Raw genomic sequence first — 17,638 nt, 5'->3', positions numbered from 1 at the left:
AAATCTTGAGATCTGGTGATTGTTAAACAGCGAGAGCAGATGGGACGACGTTATAAGGATAAACGTGGGAGTATCGTCTTAAAGTCTCATCTGTGGGTATGTACGCGAGTCCGAGTAGAGAGACAAGGGAAAGATGCAGAGCATGAGAGATCGAGCTTGAGAATGAGGAGGATGAGGATGAGGTGGTAGAGGAAGAAGACACATCTCGAGGTCACATAAATCCTCGTGAGTCGGATTCCGGGCATCCGAACGCAAGCTGCCATTGTCCAGTCTTTTTGTCTCCCTACTGTTAACTCTTACTGCTCCTGCTGCATCTTCGGCCCTGTAGTCTCGACTCTTTGCATACACTTTAAATATTACCGCCGCCTCTTAGCCAACGTTGTCGGACTGGACCGGACTGGAAACGACCAGACAAAAGTCTGCTATCGTATCTTGATATACATTGTCTTGCATTGTCTGTGATCGAACGATGCTTTAGATATTTAATTAAGACTATTTTAGTCGGAAAATTCTTCATAAGTTTCGGCGCGTGAATTTAAACGCCCTGTAGAATTTTAAATAAATATCAGGACACAGTTAGAAATTTTGTGTTAAATTCAAGACAAATCGTGTGTTGCAAAGGGTCTACACAAATTTTTGTGTCGATTTAAGGCATTGCGTTTGTGTTGATCTTTAACACAAATTTTATGTTGAATAATTGAACACAAAATCTGTTATTTTGACAGAAAATTTGTGTAAATTTAACAGACTTTTTGTGTTAAAATTAATTAATAAATATAAACACATAACCGAACCAACTCAAGTAAACTGATCTACCCTTAGTACAACTTTTGTCAATTTAGCAAACAATTAGTTCGATTTTCTGTGATTTTTCTAAAAAACGGAGCTATAAATTATCCTCCCGTAAAATGAGAATAAAAAAATCGTTGAACCTGGTCATTAAAATATTAAAGTTATCTATGATTATATTTAATTGTAAATCAATTATAATCCAAGTTTTCTTGCAGACAATGCTGCTACAATGCTTTGCTTGGTTACAGTAATGAAGAAACGCGCGGGGGTGTTTAGCTAAACAACACAAACTTTGTGTTAATTTTCGAATAACTCAGAAATGTGTTACATTACAGATTTTCTAATTATTTAACATAAAAAATCAGTTAAAGTAAAATAACACAAACGGTTTGTGTTTAATTAACAGATTTCTGTGTTGAAAATCAACACAAAAAATTTAACCAAATAATTTTGAACACAAATGCACAAAATTTCTGTGTAAAGTATTAAGTCTGTATGATCTAAACACATGTCCTCTACAAAAATATTAATTGCCCAGCAGAATAAACACAACACGGCTGTAAACTTGCTGCTTATTTTGTTAAACCCTGTCATTTAAAGTCGAACTGCTAGAGTATTGTAACTTGCATATATTTTGTTTAAAAATCTGGAAACTCTATTTTTATAAATTAATTTGTTTTCATTTTCATACGTGAAAATATTTAAAAAATTTACTTTTTTTCGTGGAATCCATTAAACAAAATTTATTAAAAACCTTTTACTGTAAAAAACTCAAGTTAAAATTAAAACTTTAAATCATCTTTGCCGCTAGATGGCTACTGTTCTCACAATAAAAATTTTCCTACCGTACAAATAAGCATTAAACTTTCTTTTATCGGATCCAGAGGTCATTGTCAGCCGCGATTAATCAGCTTCATAAACAAACTAACGATAGTCATCAGCAAAAACATACAATGTATATAGATATACGTCGATGCTTTGGGTCTCAACAGATCAATGGCTCGTTCAAGTTCGGGAAGAAGGTTTTCAGCAAATACTCACTCACACCAGCCAGATTCAAAAAACGAATTTTAAAAATAAAACCAAGTCTCACTCATATATATTTGCAACTCTCATACAGAGAACAGCGAGTGGACCTCATGTAAAGTCCCTTGGGCCATGCTTTCACCGCGACTTGCAAATTTAAAGTGTGGACTCTTTAAAACTCCTGGTCACTTGCAGAAACTCCAGGGTCCAGAGTCTCGAGCCCAGACTTAACTTGTGAGACTCCAGACTCCAGATTTAATACAACCGTAGAAACAGAGCCGGCGAATCCCGCGGCGCATTCGAAACAAATCTAAACCCGCGGTCTCCAGTGTCCGGACTATTCGACTGCCTTTACTTAACTTGAGTCTCTCCTCTCTCTCTTATACAATCTCCGCATACATTTAACATTATATTAAGTTTGTTGCTCTCTTACTCTCAACCTCAACTTGTGCATCTGAAGATCACCGAGATAGGCCCGAGTCGTACGTCCTGCGATCCGGGCTCAGCCTGGACGATCCTCTCCAGCAAACTCTAATTTGCGTAACTCCATTCCAAGAAATTCGTATACGTATTCTTTATTCTCTGCCTCTACCTCTGCCTCTGCCGTATCACCAGCTTCCATGCAATTCTCATCCTCCTCTTTCTCTTTCTCTTAGTCATCTTCCATTCCATTCCATCTCATTCGATTATTCTTTTACCTCTTGCTTTTACTCTTCTTGTTCTTAGCTACTTATACGTTTTTATTTATTTATTTATTTTTTATTTATTCTTCTTAGTTACTCCTTCTTTTCGCTTGTCATTTCACTCACCTGCTTCTTCTCTCAGTACGTGAATAAAAAACCCGCCAGATTTTTTTTTTAACTTTATAATTTTATTTTTTATTTCTCATATATAAAAAACATTTTTTTCTTTTCAACATTCTCTTTTATACCATTGTATCGACTGTTAAAAAAAAAATATATATATATATCTAGACTACATACTTAGCACACAATTAAAACATATTTTTACTGTTTGCTGATTTTGATCCTGATTCAAAGTCTGATTCGGAATCAGAGTCGGAATTTTAAAAAATGAATTATGACTTTAAAATAATTATTTAATGCAACTCAGTGAGAATTTAAAGAGAGTTGAGAGTAAAGAGTTTAACAGATAAAAGAGTGTGTCGCTAAAATAAAAATTGAATAAATGAATAAATATTGTGGATAAAAAAATATAAAGAGATATGGAGGAGAGAAAGGAGCTGGTGAGATCTCAAGAGAGAGTCCTGCCGGTTTGTATGATAATACCTGGTGGCTCCCCACGATGTGAACCGACTCGGTACCATCGGCATCACCACCATCACCAACATCCCTATATCATTTTCGACGGCTGTTTATTGCCGGATGCAAATCGCAACTTATACACGACCTCTTGCCACTGGGAATTTTTTTAAATTTAACTTGAGATTAAATTATTTCATTTATGGGCATTTTGAATCAAAATTTTAAAAAATTTTATTTTAGTAAAGTAGTAAACAAATACGAGTTTTGTTTAAAGACAATTGACTTCAATTGAAATAAAAATTAAAAGGTAAAATTTACTATCGCACAAACTTACCACGCATTTGAATCTCCGGACATTAAAGTCCCCGCGAATTGAAGTCTCCGCGGAATTCGAGCAAATATAAAAATAAACTCACGTGTAGGAAATTATTTTTTCTATTCAACTTTTGTAACCTTTACACAGTAGATCTGGAAAAAAAATTAACACTAGGAATTTTTAATGTATAACTTATAAAGTAAAAAGTTTTTTTTCGAACTGCAATAACTTGAAAATTGAAACAAAATATTTTTTTCTTATATTAACTTTTATAAATATTTATTTCGCGTCAGTACAAAGAACAGATATAACTTTTTTTCTTAAATTAGAAATTAGAAATTTATTTTCTAATAGAATTTTGTAACGAAGCTATAAATTGTACACAGAAAACAAAGTTATCTTGAGTCAAGAAAATATTTTGAATGACAATAAACGTTTTTGGGAACCAAGTCAACTCTTTTAATTTAAATCAGTGAGAAATCTACTGGTTCATTCAGTGAGTAAAAAAGTCATTGGTGAATCAGTGAGTATTTGATTCACTGATTCAAACCAGTGTGAAATTTAAGTACCTCGAGTGTCCGTTGTCAACAGCGACCTATGATTAGTTATACCAAGTTATACATAACCTGATGTTTGTTTGTTAATGACAATTGAATTAATTAATAGATTTCAAGCCAAATTGTGACCTTATTATTGCATTTTCTTTTTTACATAAATTATATTATGTTTTTAGTTTAAGCTATTCTCCAAGCCTTGATAATTTTCAAAATAATCGTCCATTATATTTGTAAAATTTCGAAGAGTTCGAAGTGCAGTTTCCTTCCACATTACTTTGAATAATTTTAATACAGTTGATGCAATAGAAGTTAAATGAAGTAAATTCGCGTAAATATGTTTTTAATTTAATTATTTTATCTAAATAATCATGCCCTATGTGTATAAGTTGGGTTATGATAAAAATTATATCAGCTCACTGTTGAATCAGTGAAACTCACTGGTAAATCAGTGGAAATTCTCACTGTTAAATCAGTAGCTACGTCCGCCATTGAAATTCACTAGTTTACCCGTAGAATTTCACTGATTCAAATTAAGAGAGAAGATTTTTCCGAGAAAATTGAGGTTTTCTAAAAAACTCTTGATTCAAGAATATTTACTTTCAATCAAAAATTTTTTTTTTTCTGTGTATCAAAAAAGTTTCTAACAAAAATTGTAGGAAATTTAATTTGTTACAGAAAAAATTTGAAGGCTCATTGACGTACATCCGATAATTTTAGAATTATAGGGGAAATAAATAAGGAATCAATTGGTCTAATAATAATTTGTGAAAATTAATTACACCGAAATAATTAGATCTACGCAAAAATGTCGTAATACTTTTTTTTGTAGAGGATTTAACTAGCTGCATAACTTTGATTTTTTTACAATAATTTCTCCATGTAAATTTTAAAGTTTGCATAAAAAAAACTGCTAGTAAATAAATTGCTCTGCATTAAATAAACTCCTTTTGTTAATTTAAATTAATAATTAATACATTATATATAATGTGTAATATATTATTTATTAATAAGGTTATTAAATGGGCATTAAAGACATTAGTAGACGGAAAACAAGATGAAGAAGAAAGGAGGAGATAATCTTCAGAGGGTTCGATCATAATAAAGCGTATCGATGTCACGACGAGGCATTAAAGTGTTATGTCGATATAGTCATAAAGTTACCGTGACTACGAAACAATATATAAAATAAAACCATCTATATATTTATATATATATATACAACCAAGTCTGAAGAGTAAAACACACTAAGTATAAAGTTAAATCAGGGTAAAAGAATTTAGCGATGAAGCGAAGACGTCTAAGAGAAAGAACAAGAGTTTAAGAAAATAAGAACGAGTGGGACCCCCGTCGGCGACAGCGTTCCTTTGCCGCGGTATCGCTTCTTCATCGCATTCATCGTCATCCGTAGTTATACGACTGAAGAAAATTTTCTTCTTCTTATTATTATTCTTTTTATTTTATTTTTCCTCTCTACTTACTTAGCTTACACTTATTAACTCAAGTTAATCATCATTATTTAATTACAATCTCTTTTTTACTCCACAATCGACACATACTCACTTGCATTCTTACACCGACGCCTTTAAATTAGACACTTAATTTAGCATTTACATCATTTTTAGTCTGATAAATTATAAATAGACTCAAAAATTACCGACACGTAATTACATGGTACTGTTTTTTTACTTATTACCATGTCGTGACACTGTAGTTGTGTTTGGTCGATAAATAAAAAAAAATATTTAGCAATCTCATCTTAAACGCGATTCTTTAATTAAAAAAAGTTTAAATAAAAAAGGTGATTGGGCAAATGGTATCACGCGTACGAAGAAAAAAAAATGCACTGCGTGATATAGTCGTGAGTTTTAAAAGAAGGACTCGATTATTTTTCGAATCGTCGAAATTTGCAAACGATTTGTCTTCGTTACACCCACGTGGCACCCTGGAGGGACAACCTCACGTTGTGCTAGAGGTCCTCAATTTCATCATCTTTTATTTTTCTATCTCTCATCGTTTAAAACTTTTTACCCCCTCTTAAACTTATTCCTTATTATTATTATTTTTATTTTTTACCGTGCGTGTCTCATATGCATGAAAGACTGTAGTAGAAAAAAAGTATAAAAATAATCGCGTACCGCAATTGTAATTTATTCGGCCGATAAATACTCTCAGCGCCGTGGCAAGATGCTCAAAAGAAGAGAACAAGTAAGAAGATGAAGAGAGTATATATATATACATATATATATTTAAAAGCTTCTCTGTTGCACTTCATGGAGCGCAGGTAATCTCTCGGGTAATGAGTTGTGGCTAAAGCAGGCTAAAGTGCCGACTACGCTTCTTTCTTCAGCGCTTCTATATAACCAAGTTAACGCGACACTATCTTTCTTCGTCTTCATATATTACAACAAAAAATATATTTTTATTTATAACTTTACGCTTGTGCTTAAATACTTAAGGCACTTGTTAGAATGAGTGTAATGTACTGAGTGTCAAGTTTGTCGCGCAAGCCTTAGGCTAATGCTACCAACGAGGTACTTAATTTAACTATTTTATATATAATTGGCTTTCTTTGTAATATATTGGCATTTTCATAAGCAGTTTATAAGAACAAAATTAATTAGGACGATAATAAAAATTAAATTAAGACTTAAAGGGGGACCACTAGTGTGACAGCTTGAACAAACGATGATTTTGGGAATTTTTTTAAAGAAAACTACTTCATGGAATGTTTTAATGTTTTAAAGATATCCCGGGTCAAAATACCTAGCCTCAATCTAGCCTCATTGAACCCAAGTAAGCCTCAATCCAGCCTCACTGAGTAAAGAAAGCACTTTGAGCCTCAAATGATTCTCAAAGATCCTCAAGAAGCCTCGATGAGTCTCAAATGAACCTACTACTCGACTATGAAATTTAAATTCGATTAGTATAATTTGAGGCTCTTTAATCACCATTTGAGGCTCATTGATACTTTTTGAACATCATTTGAGGCTCAAAATGCTTTTTTTAGTCAGTGAGACTGGATTGTGAGTTCGATGAGGCTAGATTGAGGCTAGATATTTTGACCCGAGATATTTGTGGATATATAATGAATACAAGATAAAATTTTTGGACCAAAAAGTTCAAAATTCACCGAGTTATTCACAATCTCCCGCTCAAAAAAAAAGTCTTCCCAGTGATAGCGACCTGCGCAGTGCCAGAAATAAAAAAAATAAAAAAGTTTATTAAACTAGAAGGTATTTTCCGTATCATGACCCTCGGGCTAAGAAAAAAATTAAAATCTAACAAAATGGCGGAGTTTAAAAAAATAATTCAAATTTCGCGCGAAATTTTGATTGTTTTTGGCCTGGCAAAATTACATTTTTGATTCGATCGAAAAACTGAAGGTTCAGGGTATGTAGAAATATATATAAAAGAAGCTGCAATTCAAATCAAATTGATCGGATGCTTTGTCTTCGAGTTATAGATGCAATTTTGAAAAGTGTATTTTTGAGAACCGATAAGCGGCTCTTCTTCAGATGCCTGTAATTTAAAAAAAGTATTCGAGATATCGACTTGAAATTGTAGTATGTTTTTTTTTAAGCTATAGAGTATCGAAATATGCGAAAAAAAATTGATTTTTTTTAATTTCACACCCGCGGTCTCCCTTAATATTCAAACGCCTGAGACTTATGAGTTTTAGAAGTCTCCGAAAAAAAATTTACTTTTAATCTGAGCAGTGATTAATTTGTACAATAATTACTGGACTAATTAAATAGTACTTGTATATTAGTAAAAAATGTTGACCATTTCTGTCAATTGAACAATTTATTTGTTATTTGTTATAAAATATCAAAAAACAAATAAAGGTGACACGTTGGAATTCGGTTTATCCCTACAAGGAGAATTGATTTCTCTGATATATAATTTATACGTAATTATACGGGGGAGTTTAAATGCTTATAATCTCTTAGAAAGGCATCTGTAGTCTTTTAGTCCTCCGAGAGTTTGTGGAGAAAAAAAAAACTGTTTTTATAATATTTAAGCTCAGTGTCATTTCCCGATTCTGAACGCGTCTTTATGTGTCTTCTGATATCTTGGATGTTGCGGTATTTACTTGTTGCTCAGTAATGTTTATCGATTCTCAAGATATATATATATGTCCACATGGTAACAGATAAAATAAAAAAACAATAAATGAAAAAATTTTTAAGAAAGAGGGGTATGAAGAAGGGAGGAAATAAAAATACGAGACAAGACTAAGAAAAAAAGTAGCTATGAAGGAGTATATAAATAGCGCCCTATAAATTATGCTGAGCACGTATGTACGTAAAACGAGAGAGTATCTTTAAGGCTTATGTACCGAGTACCGACCGACGACGTTACCATGTCACTGATCTCCAAGTTGCGACGCCGGTTTATTTGCTAGTGTCACCGAATACTCGGTAAAAATTGTAGCAATGTATGTTTTTAGTTTCCACTGTCTTAAAAAAAAACATTCTGGTGTTATTACACGATTGATGTTTAAATTTATCATCCATATTTATTAAATAACTTGTAGTTAAAAATCAGTAATCGCTAATCAATCATTAATTAGTCATTTTTATCTCAATCCTTGTTCAAAGTATTCTGTTAAATTTTTTTACGATCCGCCGAATTAAAGTCTAGTCCGAATTCTCAGGCATAAAAAATAAAAAATTGAATTCCTTTATAAATAAATTAGCATAAAAATAAAACAGTTGGTCCATTTTACCACACATGTAGAACCAACAGTTGCCAAAGCATAAATAATAGTAGAATTATACACATAAATGTATCGTATGTTGAAAATAATGCTTAAGATAGTTGAGTTATGTTCACCCATGTTGACGTTGTGTAGAAGATAAATTATGATCTATGTGATTATATTCTCGCCTTGTATCGATTATGATCGATACTATGTACCTATATTTATTATATACATATACACAAACATATAAAGATCATGTCCAAGTAAACGTGAAATGAAGCTCTGATATCCTGTAGCTTATTTCTCATTTAATCATCGTCATCAGTTTTCATCATATATATGTATATATATTATATTATATATTTATATATTATATAGAATAGTAAAAGGAGTGTATTCTGATCGACACGTATGTATCCAACTTCCGCAATTTGCTTTTACTTACGTCTCATAAATCATCATCATCATGATCATCAACATGATGACCGTAATTATGATTCTGATCAACGATCAACGATCACCGATCACAAATCCATTTAACAGCTCTTTAAAAATTTATAATAGAATTGAATCGAACTAAATAATATTCGTGTCGATTAAGTTCACGGGGGGTTTACTTGCGTGAACCATACGTAGGTGGACACATAAAAAGGTATAGTGTAAGCGTAAAAAACATGATTACTGTTTTGTAAGAAGCTGGGTTTGATATAATTATATATGATAATGATAATATAACATAAAACCCAGACCTAGACAAAGACCAAGATCAAGAGCATAAGCAATTTATTGATACAAATATAGATATCACGATTAGTAATCTATAGATTGGGTATAAATTAATTACAATAGATTATAATTTATTAAGATAATTAATGATTATGAATTATAATTTTTATGGCGGGGATGTTGGAATCTGTGGGAAAATAATCGAGTCGCAGCAGGTAATAGATTAATTTTAACTTACGATAATTAACTGGACAAAAATAGTTGTTATGTTTATGAGATACGAGGTAAATAAACTGTTACTTTACAGCTACGCTTAATTATTATCACGTCATAGTATGACGTATTCTATTTTTTTCATTGATATCACCGTTTTTATGCTGCTCATTCCATCTATTTTTTTAACGACGAAACTAGAGTTTATATTCATTTTGTAGCATAGTTTAAAAATACTAAATACTTAAATTTTTTGTTCTTAAAGGTCACGACTAAAAATATCAGAATTAAATTTAATTATTCATAAATAGTTAATGATCTCAAAATTAGCAGACAATTAACAATTTTCGGATTTTATTTTCAACAAGTCAATTGCAAATAAAATAAAAACTAAAAATATGCACATGTAGAAAATTGAAAAAACTATAGGTGCAATTTTTCAAATATTTCTTTTTTTACAATTTATCATTTTTTTTTAAATTCAAAAATTATTAGACGTCGACTAACTTCAATATACGTCTATTAATTTTTGGACTTTTTTCAAAACGATAATTTACAAAAAAAAAATATTTTTAAAAATTGCACCCATAGTTTTTTTAATTTTCTACATGTGCATATTTTACTTTTTTTTTCTTCTTTAAATCGAATTGTCAAAAAATAAATCCAAAAATTTTTTACTGTCTGCTAACTTCAGTATCATAAATAATTATGATCCTGAAGTTAGCAGACATTTAAAAATTTTTGAATTTTTGTTTCTCAACGAATCAATTGCAAAAAAAAAATCGGTCTGTCAGTTGACCCTGCGGGCCAGCCCCAAAACTTCCCGCTGTTTTCGAGCTCGCTGAGCTCGAAAACATTATTGTGAATATATTTTCGAGCTCTTCGAGCTCGCAAATACTTTTGTATGCCATTGTTTTGTAAAAAACCATTTTTTAGCATTTCTTTCTTCCACGATATCTCGCGAACGAATCAACCGATTTTGATGGTTGAGGTGGCAATCGACGCGTTTTATCAAGTTCTAAAGCTGGTCGAATTTTGAAATTGATTTACTCAGCCGTTTTTGGGAAATTTCAAAAAAAACAAGGAAAAAATTTTTTTTGAATTCTTTCGTCAACGGTTTCTCTTGAACGAATGAACCGATTTTGATGGTTGAGGTGGCATTCGACGCGGCTTATAGAGTTTTAGAGCTGATTAGATTTTGGAATCAATCAATCGAGCAAATTAGAAGTTATCCAAATAAAACATTTTTGAAAAAATTTTATTTTTGAAATATCTCTGAACGCACCCTACCGATTAAGTTCAAATTTCTACGGCCTCAAGACATTAACAAGCCGCGTCGAATGACACCTCAACGATCAAAATCGGTTCATCCGTTCAAGAGTTATGAATATTTACATACATACATACGTACGTACGTACGTACACACATACATACACTCGGACATCATCGTGAAATTAGTCAGGATAGCTTCCTAGGACCTCGAAACGTCGACATCTGATGGAAATTCGATTTTCGTAAATCGGACCGAAACCAATAACTTCCCGAATTTTTGAAAATTTACAATTTTCTTAGCGGGAAGTTAATAAAATAAAAATATGTACATGTAGAAAATTTTAAAAACTACAGGTGCAATTTTTTCAAATATTTTTTTTTTTTTTATGGTTTATCGTCTAAAAAAAATCCAAAAATTATTATACGTCTGGTAACTCCAGTATCGTGAATAATTAACTTTTGTTAAAATCATTATTACTTTCGATAAGAAGAAAATGAGGAAAGTTGGCCACTTATAATATTTTGGGTATGATCATTTTACCTCATTGGTTAATTCGTTTCATTTTCCCGTAAAAATTGAAAATTTTCAACCAAAAAAAAATTGTTTTTTAAATTACAAATAAAAAAAATAAAATAAATAACTTGGATTTAATTATAAATAAAATAATTCAAAGTCTCATGACTAAAATAAGTAAATAATTTTTAAAACTCAAAAAAATAAAAATGTATTAATTTAAAATCTTGATAAGTATTAATCTGTTTCAATATATGTATTCATATTAATTCATAAATATTTATCAATTCACAAATAAATTTAATACTAATTGCTTTTGATTAATTTGTATCAATCTATTTTAAATTTAAACTAAAAATAATATTTTATCAAAATTATAAATTAACAATCGATTTAATTTAATTTGCCGCTAAGTCATTCACTAAACAATCTTCATATTTTATGTTAAATTATTTTTTTTTTTTATTAAAAAGAGTAAACACGACTTGCAAGAGCTCTCAGGACTGACTCGAGCTCGATTAAGCAGTGAAATTTTTTCAGGAATTACCAAGTAGAGAGTTCCCGATCCCCATGAATATTCCACGGTCAATTAACATAACTCAGTTGCCAGTTACGTTGTTGTTTGTTGTTGTTGTTGTTGTTGTATTGTTTTATATATGTACGAGTTTTATATATATAAGAATTACATAAAGCTATTGTATTGTTTAGTTATAAGTACTTTATTAAATAGTTAATAAAAGCGAAGGCGATTAAAATAAAAAATAATGTAGGGAGTGAGAGGCTACGAACTATAAAGTTGTAATCGTTGATTTTTACAAACCAATACAAGTAAAATTAAAAAGTAATCGCGTTTGCTGTAGAACCGTCACAAAAACCGTGAATATTCGACAGGGAGTTTTAAGTAGGGATCAAGACTGAAGACTGGGTGACTGTAAGACTGGATACTGGATGACTGGACTTGTTAATACGTGTGAGGAAAGTTAAGAGTGTGTATTATTAAAGCGATTCATATATATATGTATACAGATATATGTGAGAAAGAAGTATGGTTTGCTACAAATTAGCTGCTTGCTTTTTAATTAGTCGAATTAAACTGACCGATACAAGCGATTAATCTTCAATTTTTTTTTCTTGTCCTGTTTTTATTTTATCTTTTTTTTTTTTAATTTTATTTATTGTTTTTTTTTGAGACTAGTCTGCAAGAATTTTAATCCATTGTATATATTTATGTTAATTATTTATTTGGTTATTTTTGTGTTACAGGTAAACGACCGAGCAGATTTTTTCTCGCTACCGGTGAAAATGAATTCTCCATTGATCCTTCGTCGGGAGTACTCAGAACTCGAATACCATTCGATCGTGAGACACGTGATAAATATGTACTAAGTGTTGGGATTCGGAATAATATTGGTATCGGGTATTGTCAGGTAATTAATTGTTTTTTTTACACTTTTTTTCTAATCACTGATTGTAATTAAATGAATACAGTATATTTAATTACTTTAAATCGATATATCGACTTTACTTTGATATTTTTAATTTAATTGTTTCTTTTCTTCAGTAATAATACAGTAGGACCTCGTTATAAGACTAGTAGTTTCTCTCTCGAACTATCGCGATACCTGGTCTATACAAAAGACGCATGGAGAAAAATGCAGTTCAAAATTAAATAATAATTAAAATCATAATTAAAAATTTTCTATCTCAGATAAAAAATCACAATCCATCCCAGACAGGAAAGTACGATGGGCCCAGGTTTGGTCTAAGTATGTAGAACCTTGGCCCAAGCTTGTAAGCCAGCCTTGGCCCAGCTTTAGGTAAAACTCTGGAATGATAACATTGGGCCTGTCCTGGTTGTCAAACCTGGCCCATGCTTCGTTGCCAGTCCTGGTCCTGACTTTGTTGCTAGACCTTGCCCATGCATTGATGAATTTATGATCATTAACATTTAAATTATCTAAAGGAGGTAAATGATGTGAAAAAAACTTAGTGGAAATTCTGCTGGGCTCCGGACGCGAACTGTCATCCTTTTGATTGCTGGGTCCGAACGATAGCTACTGGACGAACCTACTAATGTCGAACTGATACATTTATATGATCTACTTATTAAACCATAGGTATAGCCAATCTTGGGTAATCCTACCTTGGCCCAAGTCTGGGTTGCCATTGGACGGCAAAGGCAGGGGCACCCAGTCTTGACCCAAGCCCGGGTAATCATTGTAACGGCCAGGACTGAGTACCCAATCTTGAGCCAAGCATGGGCCAATATAGATGAGCCAAAGTTAGGTTCCCCAGTGCTGGGCCAAGTAGGGCCCTGTCGTTCAACTCCGGCAGCCCCTGGATGGGATTTTGTAATTTTTACTTCGAGTTCTCTAAAAGTTCTGTTTTTTTTACCGTTTCGAGTTTACTTTTCGGATCGTAACTTTTTCAAATTTAGTAAAAATAATTTAATTTTTATTTCCATGCGAAACGATAGTCTCATATAGATGCTCCGACTGTAACAATAAAAAAATATCTAATAATAGATAATTATAATACAATAAAATAATAATAATGCAATGGGTTACAGGTGGAACTAACAGTGGAGGACGTAAATGACAACCCACCAACTTTCCCAAGCACAAACGTCCGTATATCAGTACCCGAGTCACACCCACTGCGTACGGCATTGTACATTGCCCACGCGACAGATCCCGATACAACGCCATCAGCACCAGTGCGCTATCAACTCGGTCAGAATAGCAATGATCTATTCGGGATCGACACCCATACCGGCGAGCTCTATCTGTCCCGTCGGCTGGACTACGAGACCCAACAGCGGCACAATTTAATGATAAGCGCAGTAGATGGTGCCGGTCTTTCAGCCAACATTACGCTCAGCGTCGAGGTCCAGGACGTGAATGACAACCCCCCGGTGTTCGAAAGGAATGAGTATCACGTTGAGATTCCCGAAGGCGCCAAACTCGATTCTCAGGTGAGAAAAATCTTCATTACACGCCCGTCATACTCTTTCATATACATGTGCACATATACATTTATATATATATACTTCTATACCATTTGTTTATCGCTTATACACCAGCTTTTATTTATAAAACGGCCTTGTATAATAGGCGCGGCAACTTACTCTCTCTCTCAGTACATACTCCGTACCAATAAAAACAAACCACCACATATATTTATATATATTATATATATACTGAGTTAAATGTACGAGTATAAGTATAATAAGTATTAAAGTAAAGTATCCAGTAAGTCTTAAGACATTTACAAAAGTATTCAGTGACTTAGAGATGTTGGAACCAAGTCAAGTTTAAACAACCATAAGTTAAACTCGTCTCTTTACTCACTTACTTACTTACTTACTTACTTTCTTTCTACATGTTGTACTTTATTCCCATATATCTTTCAACTTCCACTGATACTAAGAGAACCTAAGATGCGTAATTTCATCCAGGACAACCAGGAAATCTTACTTACGTACTCACTTACTTAACTTATACCTGTGAACTTAAACATAAACCCGTTAGAGTCCAATAGACTTTGATTTCTCTAGGTATTAAATACCATGGGCACTTTTTAAATTCATTTATTGTTTAGGTCTTGCAAGTGACAGCGCTGGATTTAGATACCGGGAATAATGCGAGGATAAGTTACCGCTTGAAGGGATCAACTTTGTTCCGCATAAGTCCGAATACCGGGTGGATTTACTTGAAACAATCCCTGGATCGTGAGACTACTGATCATTACTCATTGACGGTCTTGGCTACGGATAATGGCAGCCCGGCAGCAACTGCCAGCTCGATGGTATTAATTACTGTACTGGATGACAACGACAACAGTCCGCATTTCGTTAAGGATTTTTACACTTTTGAGCTGCTGGAAAATTTGCCATCGGGAACTGTTGTGGGGAGTATCAGTGCTGTTGATCCGGATTTGGGAAGAAATGCTTTGTTGAGATACACGGTTGTGCAGCATAACAGCAGCTTTGCTATTGATCCTGATACCGGTGAGTCAATCAATTAATTTTAAGGGAATATTTAAGATTCAGAAAATATTTTTTAATTAAACGTTAAATTCTGGGTTAATTATCAAAGATACGATAAAAATAAACCTTTACAATTTTGTAGGAAATTGAATCCTCTACAAAAAAGCTCTCAATCAATTTTTACGTAAACCCAATAAATTAAGCGGCTAGAATTTTTTTAAAATTAATATCCAACTGTGAAATATCGTAATTGTTTTTTAAACTTTAAGCGGGACCACTAGTGTGAACTTTTGAAAAAATCAAAATTTCTTTTTTCATATTTCGATAGTCTATACCTTCAAAAATAACATACTACAATTTCTAGAGCATATCTCGAATAGTTTTTTTGAGTTACAGCCGCTTATCGGTACTCGAAAATAAATTTTTCAAAATAGCAGTGTCTATAACTTGAAGACAAATCATCCGATCGATTTGATTCGATTGCAGTTTCTACGTACCATGAACCTCCAGTTTTTTGATTGAATCAAAAATGTAATTTTTCCAGGCCAAAAATCATCAAATTTTCGCGCAAAATTTGAAATTTTTTTTTAAAACTCCGCCGTTTTGTTAAATTTCATTTTTTTTTCTCAGCCTGAGGGTCATGGTATACTTTTCTAGTTTAATAAACTTTTTGGTTTTTTTGATTTCCGGCACCGTGAAGATCGCTATCACTGTAGTAGGGACTTTTTTTTTGAGCGGGAGATTGTGAATAATTCGCTGAATTTTGAATTTTTTGGTCCTAAAATTTAATCTTGTGTTCATTATATATGCACAGATGTATCCTTAAAACATTAAAACATTCCATGCAGTAGTTTTCTTTAAAAAAATTCCCAAAAATCGTTTTTTCAGGCGGTCCACTAGTGGTCCCCCTTAATTCAAAATTATGACCATAGTTCTATGCAACAAAAATAACGAATCCAGTGTAGTACATGAAATCATCAACAAAAAAGGTACTTGTCAATGTCTCTCAAGCCAACAGTTTCGCCGCTTGAAATATCAAAACTCAGCCACCCTCATGACACCTCAAAAAAACTAGTTCACTTAAAAACAAAACTTTCTATTCACAAAGCCCTCGAGCCAAGTGTTTGCCAAAGTCATTGATCTCAAGTAGACAAATATTATCTCATCCACTTCTCAATGAATCAAATAAAAAACGTCTGTATTTCGTTAACATCTGATACCATACGAATTAATCCAGGATCTCCAGGTCCACGTGACTCACACGCGTGCGCGGAAGTAATCTCAAGGCGATTCGTCGCACGCGGATGAGCCCGAGCAATAATCCGATATCCATTATATTCCAACGTTTGCTTCATCCTCATTCTTCACTATCCTTTTTTATCTCATTTTACATTTCATTCTCCTCATTCTTTTTTCAACACGAATCCCACCACTCCGCCACCCCCTACCTCGGCCTCATCCCATTCTCAACCTCATCCTCATCCTCAACCTCTACTTGGCAGCCGGACGGGTTTAACGACGCGATCGGAATTCGTTTTGAAGCGTGTGTATGAAGAACACACGCAACGGGCGTTACTCCTTCCTCATCCTCATCTTCATCTCTTTCACTCATTCTTCTTTTACCTCACATTAATATCCTCAAGAATGAGACACTAAATAAAACTTAAATAACGAATAAAAATATTTTTTAAACCGAGCAAGAATTAAAGCCTGCATATATATATGTATATATATATAAATACCGATCAAGAACCTCGCGGCTGGTGGAAATACTTGCAAAAGACTATTAATTTTCTAAATAGCCACTAGCACACACGCATATAATTTACGCTCTTACTCTTTACGTCAATCTATAAACGTATTAAACATCAACACACGTACATCCCTCACTCACACACTCGTAAAACCTCTCAAAAGTATTGTTCGCCCGAAGCTAAATCGACAATCAACCGTTCAATCGACATCATCACCAAGTGTCCTATCGCTGATCAAAAAATAATTGATATCCGATCAATCTTTTTATTATTAATGTTATTATTATCATTATATATTTGATTATTGATCTCAGCCGACAGTTTAATTGAAAGAGAATGAGGAATGTTCTCACCATAAATTCCTCATACGTTTTACAAAACTGAACAACGATTGAAAGAAGGTATAGAGTATAAAGAAAGAAGTGAACTAGACACTTTTAACGCGTGTCTTTCATGCATAAGGTGTTCCCGGTGTCTCTTTGATTGGCACGCGACACCGAGATATCATC

The 17,638-nt window shown here is 32.9% G+C and overlaps 1 protein-coding gene across 1 annotated transcript in view; it reads left to right on the top strand.

Moving 5' to 3' along the window:
* Window positions 1-17,638, top strand: part of LOC130674126 (protein dachsous) — a 191,408-nt gene that overhangs the window by 150,741 nt on the left and 23,029 nt on the right. Inside the window, exons 4-6 of the mRNA XM_057479383.1 lie at window positions 12,651-12,814; window positions 13,957-14,361; window positions 14,988-15,396. Coding sequence (XP_057335366.1) covers window positions 12,651-12,814; window positions 13,957-14,361; window positions 14,988-15,396 — 978 coding nt within the window. The remainder of the gene's footprint in view (window positions 1-12,650; window positions 12,815-13,956; window positions 14,362-14,987; window positions 15,397-17,638) is intronic.

The sequence above is a fragment of the Microplitis mediator genome, chromosome 9 (assembly GCF_029852145.1).
Source record: "Microplitis mediator isolate UGA2020A chromosome 9, iyMicMedi2.1, whole genome shotgun sequence".
In the NCBI taxonomy this organism is placed as follows: Eukaryota; Metazoa; Arthropoda; class Insecta; order Hymenoptera; family Braconidae; genus Microplitis; species Microplitis mediator.
This window is presented reverse-complemented; position numbering and strand designations above follow the sequence as displayed.